General features: G+C 44.9%; 1 protein-coding gene across 8 annotated transcripts in view; it reads right to left on the bottom strand.

Annotated features, from left to right (window-relative positions):
• The window catches only part of LOC125921791 (kalirin-like), a 117,138-nt gene extending 105,003 nt beyond the window's left edge, over window positions 1-12,135 (bottom strand). For 4 of the 8 annotated variants that reach the window (XM_049629455.1, XM_049629457.1, XM_049629456.1 and 1 more), the window contains exon 1: window positions 11,856-12,126. In XM_049629455.1, coding sequence (XP_049485412.1) covers window positions 11,856-11,943 — 88 coding nt within the window. In that variant the 5' untranslated portion in view covers window positions 11,944-12,126. Of the gene's footprint in view, window positions 1-11,855 lie in introns of all 8 variants that reach the window. The other 4 variants (XM_049629459.1, XM_049629460.1, XM_049629453.1 and 1 more) reach the window with 2 other exon arrangements.
• Window positions 12,136-13,524: the final 1,389 nt, after the last annotated feature.

The following is a 13,524-nucleotide window of genomic DNA, read 5'->3' as shown; positions in this document are numbered from 1 at the left end:
GAAATGACCAGTGCAAGAGACCTTGGGTAACATCCCTGGAATATTGTGGCAGCCACAGATATCCTGGGTTCTCCAGGAAGACCTCATGGGAACCTGATTAGATTGGAGCACATTGGCTATCAAGGCCTGGCTTCAGATCAACCTGACCTTCCATTTTGCTTGGAAGGTCACAGAAAGGCCCTTTGAGATATCCCAAGAAGGTCCCCTGAATTGGCTAGTCTTGCTTGGAGACTCCAGGCCAATGGGGCAGACCCTGATTTCATCAGAGCCAGCGGGACCTAGCCCTCAGTTCAAAATTGGGGAGTCCAGCTGCATTTTCAGACCAGGTAAGTTCCCCCAGAATCCCTCTAGACATTTAGAAACACCAGATGCAAGTGGACACCATGGGGCAGGTTTCTACAGGAGCAAATCTAGAGCAGGTAGCTAGGACACAGTTCCAGGAAGCTAAGAGTGATTTCTGATTCACTAGGATCCCCAGCCCTTAGATTCCTTCCAAAGAGCTGGGTCTCCTCTCAGACTTGATCCAGCGCCTCTACCCTTTCCATCCCCCCAAACAAAATGACAGGACTAGTCTACCTTTCATCATCTTCTCTAAAAAGCACAAGCAATATGCTACAGACAGAATGACCTCATTTTATGAATTACCAGTTGACACCTCGGATAAGTCATTTCTTTTTTCTTAAGTGTTCTTCTCATGTATAAAACTCAGAACTTTATGATCTGACATGCTGTAAAATTCTAGTGTTCTATGATGTATAATCAAGACAGGCTACATGTACAGCTTTCTCTAGACAAATAGGGAAATGACCCCAATACCCTGGATAGCACTGTGCTCAGCGAGACACCTGGTGATGCTGCATGAGGACAAAAATAAAGATAAAAAATGCTGCTCAGAATGATACATTTGAACACTCACACATCATTTAGTTAAAGGACAAAATGAAACTTGCCCGAGTTCAGCCTGGGGCTCCACGGACCCACCTAGTCACATCTCTCCATCTCCATTCTGCCCTGCCATACCAGCCATCTTCTCCCTCAGGCCCTGGGGACATGCCAGCCAGCAATGCTGTTTTTGTTACATAAAGGAGCAGGGCCGGAGGGTTTTGGTTGAGGGGTTACGGGGTTGGGAGATGGTAGCATGTTGTCACTCTTCCTGTTTTTAGCACTGTTTTCAGGATCTTCCCTCATTATGTTCCTAAAAGCTGGCTTGTCTGAGCTTTGTGGGAGAACTTGCAATTTAAGCCCTGTTTCCTCACAAACTATGTTGCTCAGAAATGAAAATAGGTAACTGCCTCTCTTAAAAGTTTAGGTTGAGAAGGCCCGTGGGCATCTTTCAGCATCAGAGAGATTGCATCCTCCTACAATCATGGAGATGGCTGGGAAGAGGGCCTAGGATTGGCCCTGGGATGGGATGGAAACTTTCTACTCTGGCACATCACTGTATCATGGACTATAAGCTCTCAGACAGCTCTGTCCAACAGAAATAAATTGCAAGCCATAAATGTGACCCACACATATGATTTTATTTTTTACGTAATATAAAATAATGTTATATAAGTTTTATATAATTAAAATTTTTCTAGTGTCATGATAAAAAGTAAAAATATACAGGTGCAATTAATTTTAATATACTGTATTTAACCCCAAATCTCCAAAATATTGTCATTTCAATTGCAATCAATCAATACCTAAATTATTGAGATTCTCAATGTGGTTTTTTTTGTACTAAATCTTTGAAATTTGATATGCAATTCATACTTACAGCACATCTCAGTTTGAACTAGCTTCATTTCAAGTCTTCAATAGCCGCATACAGATAATGGCCACCGAACTGGACAGTGTACTTCTAGAAGGCAGGTCTGACCTGATTTCCTCTGGGGTCCCCTGCATGTACCCACTGCTCTGTTCTCATATTCAGCCCTTTAAAAACCCCATCTTACCCTTTAGGGCCCAGAGACAACTTTGTATCTCCTGAGAAGTCCTCCCAGACCGGCCCAGGCCACTGTGCTTCCAGCAGATTTTGCATAATTATTTTAGTCAGCAATCAGGTAGGACCCTGGAGTATCTCTCCCCTTATTGTCTTCAGCAACTATTCCCCATTGTTTTTTGTTATTATTTACTGTTTCATATTTATGGAACAGCTCTCAAGTTGGACTGTAAGATCCTCAAGGGGATGAAAACATTTTAAGTTCTCTACTGTCGCTAGTTCAATACCTGCCACGTGGTACTCAAATATTTGGGGGTTGATACAAGAAATGCTCAGCTCGATTTCCCATATGATGAAGGAGCTAATGAAATAATCTGAATGTGACAGTTGGCACAGTTCCACGGAGACTTCTATATACTTGTTAATGTTAATAATAACCTAACAGTTACCTAGAACTTACCATGTGCCGGTTCTAAGTGGTTTACGTATGTCAACTCATCTAAGCCTTGTAGAAACCCCAAGACTACATTCCTTCATCATCTCCGTTTTCCAGATGAGGAAAATGAGCCAAAGAGTTTGTATAATTTGCACAAGGTCACACAGATAAGTAGCAGAGCTGGGATTCAAACTCATTCTGGCTCCAGAGTCTAAGCTCTTAATCATCATGATATATTGCCTCTCAATCCAGCACAAACACAAAACATATTTTTTACAACTTGCATATCAGTATGTAGCCTAAGAATCAAAGGCTCTTAGCCAGGGCGTTTCCTTATATAAAAAGAATTAAGTTAATTCAGAAAATGTAAACAGAAGCAAACAACAGGAGAGAGATGAAATTCCTTGTCCCAGAGGTTTCTCATAAATCCTCTTAAAACAAAAAGCAGTACACTCTTCCTTTCACAGGGTGTGAAAGGGGAAGGGGAGGGGGGTTTAACTGGCAACAAAGGAGTTGTGAAATCCTGAATGTTCTTTGATGGAGGAACCCCACTTCTAGGGATTTATCCTAAGGAAGTAATGATGGGTGTATGCTAAGACTTAACTATAAGACTGGCCATTACAATATTGCTTATAATAGCAAAAAGTAGAAACAAGCAAAAACAGATTGAAAATTTAAAAAAACATATTCACACAAGGTAAAATGTGCATCTAGTGGTATGCTGAGAAACCAGCTCTTTGAAAAAAACAAAAAAAAAACCCTTGATTTGTGGTATCTCATGACATCCCGCCATGGATGATCTCAAGCTACCAACGGTTTAACAATCCACCCTCAAAACCCTAAATATTTAATGATCTCAACCTGGCTCCAGCATTTCACTGAATGAATACAGAAAAAGCATCATAGAAGTTGTTCAATATGTTATGTGAAGGAAGTTTATAATACTACTATGTCGTATTTCTGGAAAAAAAAATAGATACATGGGAAAAAAGATTAAAAGGCTTATTCAAAGTGTCACTATGGCTATCTCTAGGTAATGAGATTTTATTTTCATTTATTTGTATTTCCAAATGCTTTCCCAACATTTATATATGATTTTTCTAGGAAAAAATTAATCAAGGCTCTTTCCCAGTTACAATAATTTAAAAATGACCTATTTTCAAAGGTATGTCTTAAAATAATTAAAGAAAGAAAAGAAAAATTCCTAGGCCTGCTCAGTGCCTAAGGAGCAAGAAGACTCCTAACACCACTTAAGAAGAGAAGGATGAGTGGGGGAAACCTATGTCCTTGTTACAGTGCATGCTGATCTCCTGAGTAAGAAATCATACCTCTCTGGTGGGGTAAATCATACATCCCAAGGAAAGGAAAGGTGGAATATAGGGAGTGGAAATGTGTAAACCACAGGACAAGGATCAGTCTGGTGTAGAATCTGATTCTGGAAAGATCTATTTCTCCACCCAGGGCTCTTCTTCATCCCTCTTCACTAAACTTTTACCCATTATATTAAATCAATACTAACAATGGTCAATCAAGTCTTGTCTGCAGTGAAACACTGTGCAGCCGTTAAAAATGCCTTGGAAATGCCTCTACCTGGGAGGACGTTCAGAAGATTAAGGGAAATCAATTTATAAAGCACTATGTAAGATATGAACCCATTTATTAAGGGGGGAAACATATAGAAAAGAACCTATTAAGTAGTTAAGTAGTTGTTTCTAAGTGGTTAGGATTATGCTATAATCCTAAAAGTTATGCTTTTATATGGTCTTCTGTTTGCCTAACTTGACTTTTTCTGCAGCGAGCATAGTTAGCTTTAAGAGTAATGAAATAAAAGCAGATAATAAAATCAAAACAAAAGCAAAGGAGTTCATGAAAAATGTAGGGGATTTCTAGCTCACTAGTCGCACAAGTGAAAAGTGAGTCTCACAGGGGCCTCCTCCACTTCTCAAAGCAGGAATCCCCAGGGAAGCTGGACATCTTCAGTTACAGAATGCTTTTGCTGGGGCTGGTAGAAGGGGGGAGGTAGAAGGAGGGAGGGGGTCAAGTGGAGAGTAGAAAGAAAAAGAGCAAACAGACAAACAAAAAATCCAAGCCACCTGGAGGGCTTGTTAAAACACAGACTGCAGGGTCTGAGTCAATGGATCCAAGAATCTGCATTTCTATCATGTTCCCCAGTGACCATCCTTCAAGAATTTCTGCTCCAAGTAGAGAGAGAAGAGAAAGAGGCAGTGCACAGGTTTGGGACTGAGGTTCAAAATTTGCAGAAGTGGAGTGTTTGCCATTCTTTCTAACAGCGAGGCTTGGTTCCCTTTTGGATGGGGAAAGGTAACATCCCTTTTTCTATGGGAGCAATATGGAGGTTCTAACGACAGGAGGGCAGATAGTGGGAATGTCCTGAGAGCCTGTTACACACCAGGTGCTGCAGGAGAACAAACACGTGCTTTCAACTAATCCTGCCCCATGGAAAGCAAACACCTGGAAACAGAAATGTTTTATGAGGTACTGTTTCAATCTAGTGGTAGAAGGGATTTCCCTTCCTTTCAATTGGACAGTTTCCTCACTGTGGTCACCAGGAAAGCAAGAAGAATGTGGAACAACCTGTTCTGTAACTGTGATCTTTGCTCTTTTACCTGGCTGAAGCCAACCTGGAAGCCTTCTTGCTGTCTCATAGGTGTGACCAGGGCTTCCCCTCCTTCCATGAGGTATAACACAGAAGGTTACTTGTCAACCAGGAAAGATATCCTCCACTAGTCACTGAACAGACCCAGTGGAGGAGCCAAACTACCCATGTCCGCCATCTGCAAGAAATACGCAAGATACTGGCCAAACCTCAGAACCATGGGGGCTGCTGTGGGCAGCAGGTGATGATTTTTATCTAGGCAAAAAGAGTCTAAAGAAGACTAGCAAAGAGGTGCCTGGGTGGCTCAGTCGGTTAAGCATCCGACTTCAGCTTAGGCCATGATCTCACAGTTCACGGGTTCGAGCCCCACCTTGGGCTCTGTGCTGACAGCTCGGAGCCTGGAGCCTGTTTCAGATTCTGTCTCCCTCTCTCTCTGCCCCTCCCCCACTCACCCTCTGTCTCTGTCTCTCTCTCTCTCTCAAAAATAAATAAACATTGAAAAAAAGAAGACTAGCAAAACTTTGCATATGACACATGTGCAAAAAATGTTAGCTGAAGTAAATAGAAAAATGTGTGTCATTAGATTGTTAGCCAAAGTCAAAGGGCAGGAAAGAAGAAGTGATGTGTTTTTATATCAGGTGGGTCCTCAGGATGTGAATTTTAATATTAGTGTAGTTATGCTCCAATTCTTGTACCTTGTGCTCTCGCTCAGAGAAGAACAACTCAGGGATGCTTAGTGTTCTTGCCAGTATCCTTTTGGGAATGTTCTTCCATGTAACACACAGAGATTGTAACACTAGGAGAGTTATGTGTTTCTTTTTAAAATTGGTTTAATAGAAGGAAGGAGGAGATCCCTATCATACTTCTACATCACAAACTTTCTTTCCCACAGTGATGATGCCACAGCATTGAGGCACAGCTGACAGTGGTTTGAACCAAGAGCGTGAAATTGCTTAGGAACGTAGACTTATAGTATTACCACCCAGAGGACTGACAAATATTTAGGTGGGAGTCCCATTGGGATAGGGTCTATGTCTAGCAATGAAATTACTGTTACCATTAGTAGCTACGTTTTTAAAACCACTTTATATGCCTGGCGTTATGCTAAGCCCTTTACATACATTTTCTTAACTCATCCTCACAACACCCAAATGGGGCCAGCACCATTATGATTCCCATCCATTCTCCCCCAGTACCTAGTGCAGGGTTGGCAGGCAGTCAGCACATAAACATCTGTCAAATGAATTGAAACGTTGTGTGTTACATAAAAACCAGAGGCACTCAAAGATAGAATGATAGGAATGCATTTCATTGGTTCATTTCCACCTGAAAGGGCACATTTCAAGAAAAGGGATAAGAAAGGAGAAAAGGGACCTTCTGAAAAAAATTGAACCAGAGGGAAAAACACGAACAGATATTTATCAAGAACATGCACACAAGCTGGTTCGGGTCAGGGATGTGACAGCCTTTGCCTTCTGTGGTCAGGATAGCCCTTCAAATAGCCCTCCAAGCTGACCAGACAGGTCTAGTTCCAAATGGCTCCAGGCAATGCAGTCATCCCACAGAACTATGGATAATCCACAGTCAACACCTTAGTTCCAGTTTAGGGACTGCCTCTACCCTTCTCAGCTGTCTCGACCTCACCTGTGTCCACACCCGTGAAGACAGTAACGGAGTTGAGGAAAGAGCGCAGGAAAAGGGCTCTAGTTCTGACCTGTTAGTAAGTGGCTATATCTCAACTTCCTCCTCTATAAAAGATCTATTCAGTGATCTCCAACTTTCCATGATTTAGACCCTTCTGTTCAAGAAGCCCTCCCTCTGGTTTCAGATCCATGCTTTTTGTAGGGCCCTCCTTCAGGAAAAATCTGGGGTTTGGTCTGAAGGAGAGGGCAGCCACTCACTCACTGAAAGAGGAGAAGCGCTTCAAAGGATAAGGAATATTTTTAGGGCAGAAGAGCACAACGGCATCAAGATTCTTGAGGGGAATGATCACGAAGTAGAATATCAGTAACCCTTCTCCAGTGTAAGATATGTCTATAGTATGGGGCTCAAAAGTGAACCTCCAATGTTCACTTTTATTTGTTAACTTGAAAATTTTTTTTTAATGTTCATTTATTTTTTGAGAGAAAGAGACAGAGAGAGAGACAGAGTGTGAGTGGGAAAGGGGCAGAGAGAGAGGGAGACACAGAATCTGAAGCAGGCTCCAGGCTCTGAGCTGTCAGCACAGAGCATGATGTGGGGCTTAAACCCTCAAACCATGAGATCATGACCTGAGCCGAAGTTGGACATTTAACCAGCTGAGCCACCCAGGTGCCCCTTTTTTTTAACTTTAAAATAATTTTTCATAAAAACATAGTTACAGAGTCTGAATTTTTGCTTTTTTATCTCATGTTAGGACTTAACCAACTTGTAGCACATGGAACTATGGGGGTGATGCCTACGACATTATGGGTGATTACGGGACCCACAGCTGTACCAGGGGAGAGATATTTGGCTTCCATTTCCAATTTCCACCTCATCCTACCAAACCCATACACTACCATTTCTACTAGGGACATTACAACTGGCACTAAGTACTGTTATCCAGGTAACCATGGATGTCCTTCTTCCTAGTCCTTAGAGAATCAGATAGGGGAAGGGACATAGGAAGGATTTGGGTTGGGGAGAGTAGGTATGTGTGGGAACTCTCCTTACATTAGGAAATCTCTTCAGGAGGCAGAAAACCTGAAAGATACACTGGAAAAACATAGATGCTAAATGGTTGATGCAGTTTTCTTTGTGATACAGGCACTTCCTGGAAGATGAAGAAATGAAAGGGTATGTGCATTAAGGTCCCAAGAATTTTGTGCCTTGAGTGGTGAGTTAAATCTGTAATAGTGAATGTTACAAGGGCTGCTCTTTGGGGCACCTGGGTGGCTCAGTCAGTTAAGCGGCCGACTTCGGCTCAGGTCATGATCTCGCGGTCCGTGAGTTCAAGTCCCGCGTTGGGCTCTGTGCTGACAGCTCAGAGCCTGGAGCCTGTTTCAGATTCGGTGTCTCCCTCTCTCTCTGACCCTCCCCTGTTCATGCTCTATCTCTCCCTGTCTCAAAAATAAATAAAATGTTTAAAAAAAACAAAAAAAAACAAGGGCTGCTCTTTGAGGTTACTAGCACCTTTCTAAAGGAACTTGATATCATGCTTTCACACATTAAATTCAGTTTATAAAATGAGCTATATTAATTTATGGGCCATAGAAAAGACAGTCACATCAAGTCATAAGATCCCTGTCTAGTGATTCTGAGAAAAGGTAGGGGAAAAAGAGAGCTAACAGATGATGATGACGTGGGATGCCCTGTGGAGCCTCATAGCCCTTACCCAGGCCCCATGACGTCTGAGTCAAGCTGGAACCCAACTGCCCACGTGGTGAAAAAGCCATGGGAATGTGATCCCAGCATCTCCCCTGTAAGCTGATTCAGTCTGCTTAAGTCACCACTCCTCTCTCTCTTTACCTCTGAGATAGACTCCTAAACCTGGCACTTGCAGCATGAATGGGGACACACAATGGCAGGAGGGTTTGAGATGCAAGGACAGTGATACAGTAATAAATATAAATAAATCCTGCACACACTGTGGAGAAGCAGAAGAGGACAGCCATCAGGAAGGATTTCCAAGAAGGGCACTTTTGTCCACATACTCAAAGTTAATTACAAGTGGACTAGAAAATTAAAGGCTCTAAAACTGGCTTCCACCTAGCAAGGTCAGAAAGAATTTCTAGGCTCCATGATCTAAGAAGTCACAAATTTCAGTCTGCAACACAGAACTTAGCAACTTCCCGGTGATTTGAATTCCTTTTTGTCTCTGAAACAAGGTGCTTTTTAAAAATTTAAGATAACTGAAGGAGAATCCAGAAGTGACCCACTTCTTCAGGCTTAAAGGAAAGTCTAAATAGCCTCTCAGCAATCCTGAAACTTCTCACAAAGTGTGACATCAATGATTAATCAGCTTTCGGACGCACACATGCTATTATCTCACGTGTGGCTATTTTTCACTTTCAAAAAGGCAGTTATAAATGTATTTGCTGTCTTTCTTCCTTTGCACCTGATGTCTATTTCCAGCCTATCCCTGGTCTTCAGTTTTTCTGCTCTTCAACACCAGTTTCAGGGTAGGGAAGAAAGATCACCTCACATCAAACCCCTTTACCATACTCATACTCAGTAGAGCCAAAAACCGGAAGAGAAAACAGATAGTTGATTTCCTCACTTTTCCAAGTCAAAAGACAAGCTCAACTAATTTCACTCATGTTTTTCTCAAATACGATATTTAAAAACCACACAGGTATATCACTAAAACCTTGACTCACCCTTGTGCTAACAAGTATAGCCACTTAGGATCCACCCAGGGAAAGTCCAGGATGCCTCACTTAGCTTTGGGTCGATCAAAAATAACCAGAACATTCCAATTCCTCTTTTCTTCGGACTTTAGAAGGACTTGGCTTAGACTTTCCTCAGCCCTTTGAATTCTGAGTGACTGGCAGCCAGTTGGGAAGGCCCCTTGACTTGGGAACCTTGGTTCTGACCCACTAGCTTCAGAGTGCAGCTACTGGAACAGCAGGAGCCAAGTTCTCTGAGGAGAGAGAGAGGCCAAATAGCCAGCTGCCTTTATTTAAAAGGGAAGCTACCTTTCAATTGTATGAAGTCTGTACAACCAGAGAAACTGGTTCGGCTGAAAAGAGAAGCAACCGTCCCTGGCTGTGCTGCCCTCCACTCCAGTCAGCCTCTCAGATTTCCCTCGGTCCTGCTCTGTGTTGCAACTGGGCGAGCTTTCTCCCACAGCATTCGGGGCTCTGTTCAGGCTCAGTACAAGACTTATCTTTGCAATCTGCTTCCGAATAGATGCCTCCAGTCTGGGTGGAGACGCAGATCTCTCTTTTCTGTTGGAGCGGACCTAGGGAGCCTCAGGGTAGTGCCCCATACCTCAGATATAACCACCCTGCCACTGAGGCCAGGAGTTCTTTAAAGGGTGGATATCTCAGCTCCCCCTCCCATCTTCCTCATGTCTCCCATCTAGGAAAGAGTAAGGAGTAAAGTGGAAGAAGGTGACGAGGCACCCACTTCTGTTACCCCCCTTTCTCCTTTTATGCTGCTTTCACTGGTTGGGTCTTTGGCTTCCCTCCACCTTCAGCTGAGGGTCAGTGGTGTCCTGGAGCTCTGGCTTGGCTCCTGCAACACCCCCCTTCCCTCTCACGCCCCCTCTGCCAGCCACAGAGCCTGCAGCCACAGCTTTCCCAGTCCTGCAGGCAGGAGGTGGGCTCCCCGCCCCACCCCTACTTCCTGGGCCTGGGAGCTGGAGGGGAAGCCGGGGCAATACACAAAGCAAAGGGTTGAGAGACCCCAGGAGAATTCCTCTGCAGGGAAGCTGGGGCTCCCACACATCTGGATTCAAGCAGGCAGCTGCAGGAGCTTTAGAAAAGCACTGCCCAAGTTCCCGAATTCTGCCTTTTGACAGGAAATGGGCTCCCAAGAAATCCTGCTTGGAAACCCTTCCCCACGAAAGCAGCCCAGACTGCAGAGCAATCCCACCCACTCAGATTCCCTTTGGTCATTTCCTGCTTCCTCTCCTTTCTAAATGTCCCTTTCCTTCAATTCCCAGCCTTGGTTTTGAATGTTTCTGAACTAGGCTTGGATGCTGGTGAGGGTCCCCGGCCCTCGAAGGTTCCTTCTCCATCTGAATTCTGGCTTTTAGAGCTGGCTACCACACAGTTTCAGCCTGTTCTAATTAAATGCAGAGACTGAGAACCTAATGCTGGCATTATGAACCTTAATGACTTGGGAAAAGGTCCTTCAGATTTAATTAGTTTTTGTAGCCTTGTATCAGCTCAGGATGAGGACTGTGTCAGGTCTCTGTTGTATGTGGCGTAGATGATGATGAATGAAGTTTATTTATCAGTAACTCAGAGAGAAAGCTGCATCCGGACTTTGTCAGATGACGATGGCGATGGAGACTGAGGCACTGTAAATTGGGGTGGAGGCAAGAGGTCCAATAGGCGAAATTTAAAAATGGCAAGTGTCCAGTGAGAGGCTATATTCTCACTTCTAACCACACAGAAACAAAATCTCTCTTCCCCCAGCCTCCAAGCTGAAGTGTTAAAGTGTCAGGGACAGTTTTAGGAACATATGTCAACTCTGTCTAGGAAACGCCCGATTCCTTTTTCAGGTGAGGCTCCACAACTGATAGACCTCTCTGTGAACCTTCTCACCATTTTGCTTTGCAGGCTGATTTTGGGGAAATTAGTTGCTTCCCGCAATCTCCTCAACAACATTAAAATTAGCAGAATAGTTAAATACAGCCCTAATTGGGTACATAGAGAGTTCTTGGTTAATTAATGAGCGAACCTCGGCCCAGAGTTGCACACCCAGCTGGCCTGCGAAAGCCCAGGCAAAGAAAAGCCCGCTCCAGTCCCCAAAGAAAATTGTCACTTGGCAAAAATAGTTCCTAGTGTAGAGACAAGTGTCAAATACATTCCTATAGCTAGGAGTCACTCGTTAATCCTTCCGCTGAGATCCATATGTAAATGAGATGAGGGAAGTGCGACTCGGCCACTACTGGGACGCACAGCTCCAGAGGGCCTCCTCCCCATCCCCCCGCATACCCCCCTCCCCCCCGGCAGGCTGGAGTCCTGACATCCAAAGTCGCTGACAAGTAAGTAACTGAGTTGCCAAACTGCAGCTCTGCCTCCGAGTCCGAACTTCCCCGCGAGCGAGCCCGCTTTCTGCTAGGGAAACTGACGCGACCCCCCTGGCCGGCCCTCCCATCCCCTCCCTCACGCCCGCCCACCCCACCGCCCCGCTGTCCCGGGCTTTGCTAAAAGAAGGCGAGAACGCAAACAGCTACTCACCTCTGCACGGGAGGCAACAGCAGCACTTGGCAGCAAAGAGCCACCCCCAAGAGGGACCTCGGGTGTAAGCGCGGTCGCCGCCCTTCATGCTGCCGCTCGACCCCAGCGCTCCGGCATGGCCCGGGCCGCCAGCAGAGGGTGGGAGCGCGGCGGGCAGGAAACTTCAGCGCCGCGGCCGCGAGCCAGTTCTCTCCCTCCTCCCGGCCGGCCCGCCCGCCGTCCTCTCCCCGCAGCGCGGCCGCCGCTGTTTCTGGGAGCCACAGCCACCTTGGGGAGGAGGGGCGGGGTGCCGGCCTGGAGGGAGGGCCTAAGGGGGCGGAGTTCCAAAGTCCAGCTGTTGGCCGGAGTCTCCGCCAGCGGCTCTGCTGTGACCCTGGGCGAGCACTGGGGGGGGGGGCGGTCTGGGTATACCCCCGCCTCCGGCACACAACAGGTGTTTCTCCTCGTGTGCAGCTTCCTCTCCTCAGCTTCGGTTTAACATATACAACCAGATGAGGCCAAGGAGGTGGGGCAGGAGCAGATTTAGAAGGCTCAAGACCCAATAATGCCTTTTCTCTAACAGCCTGGGAAGGAGGACGTCCCCTCCGCATTGAAAACACCTTCACTTAACCCTCCCCTTTCCCTCCTTTCAACAGTGAATGCTAATAATGATAATAGCGCCGGATTTTTTTCTAGGCTCCGCGCCCATAATGATGAAACCCAAAATTCAAAGCTGTTTTGTCGCCTGCTAACCGTTTGACTTTAGGCAAGTCCCTTCACTTTTTTGATAATCAAATTCCTCATTTAAAAAATAAAAGGAGAAAGAGTTCTTATGTTACAGGATTGCCAGTAGAATTTTAAAAGACATGTCCACGCAAATGCCTGTTAGATGTTTAAGAGTCCCATCCCTCCAACCACACCTAATGGGTCTACCATTTCTTTACTTATTTCCCTAAGCTTTTCCTTTAAAGATATTTTTCATATTTAAGGACATATATCCCTCACTCGCTCCGCGAAATCCACCTGGATCACATCCACTGGACCTTCCTATGAACCACTGTGTTTATCACTCACGGGTCATCTCACCCATCCCCTTGTGTCCAGATTTAGGAAAAAGGAATTTCTGGAGACATACAACACTCATAGAGAGGGCCCATTGATCAGAAAAAAGGGAGATCTGTGAGAGGAATCAAAAACAGAAGGTGATCACTCAAGTAACCAATTCCCACCTGCAAGAAAGACAGCCAGGGGACAAGCCTTTTAGAAGTGACTGGGATCTGGGGCTTCATTTCTCAATTTGAACCATGTTTAGATCCAATGCTGCAGCACCTGCCACATGGTTGGAACCCAGTAGATGCTCAGTAAATAACAGCAGCACCACTTAATGAGTAACAGTGGCTACCATGTATTGAGCATTTATTTGTGCCAAGCACTCTCCTAATTGCTTTGTACACATCAACTCATTTACACACACACACACAAACACACACCCCTTAAAAGGAAGGGTCCTCTTTTATAACTGAGGAAGCTGCATGAACTATGATAAGGCTTTGATGGTTTGGGCCTAAAGAGAAACTCTAAAGAGCTTCACCCCATAGAAACAGTAGAACCTAGAGTCAGAATCTAACTTCTAGTTTTGCCACTGCCATTTCCTTGATAGCCTCTCCTGGCAAGGGTTATATAAGAATCC

Source organism: Panthera uncia, chromosome C2 (assembly GCF_023721935.1).
Source record: "Panthera uncia isolate 11264 chromosome C2, Puncia_PCG_1.0, whole genome shotgun sequence".
Lineage (NCBI taxonomy): Eukaryota > Metazoa > Chordata > Mammalia > Carnivora > Felidae > Panthera > Panthera uncia.
Note: the sequence above shows the minus strand (reverse complement) of the source record. Positions and strands in the feature narration are given on the sequence as shown.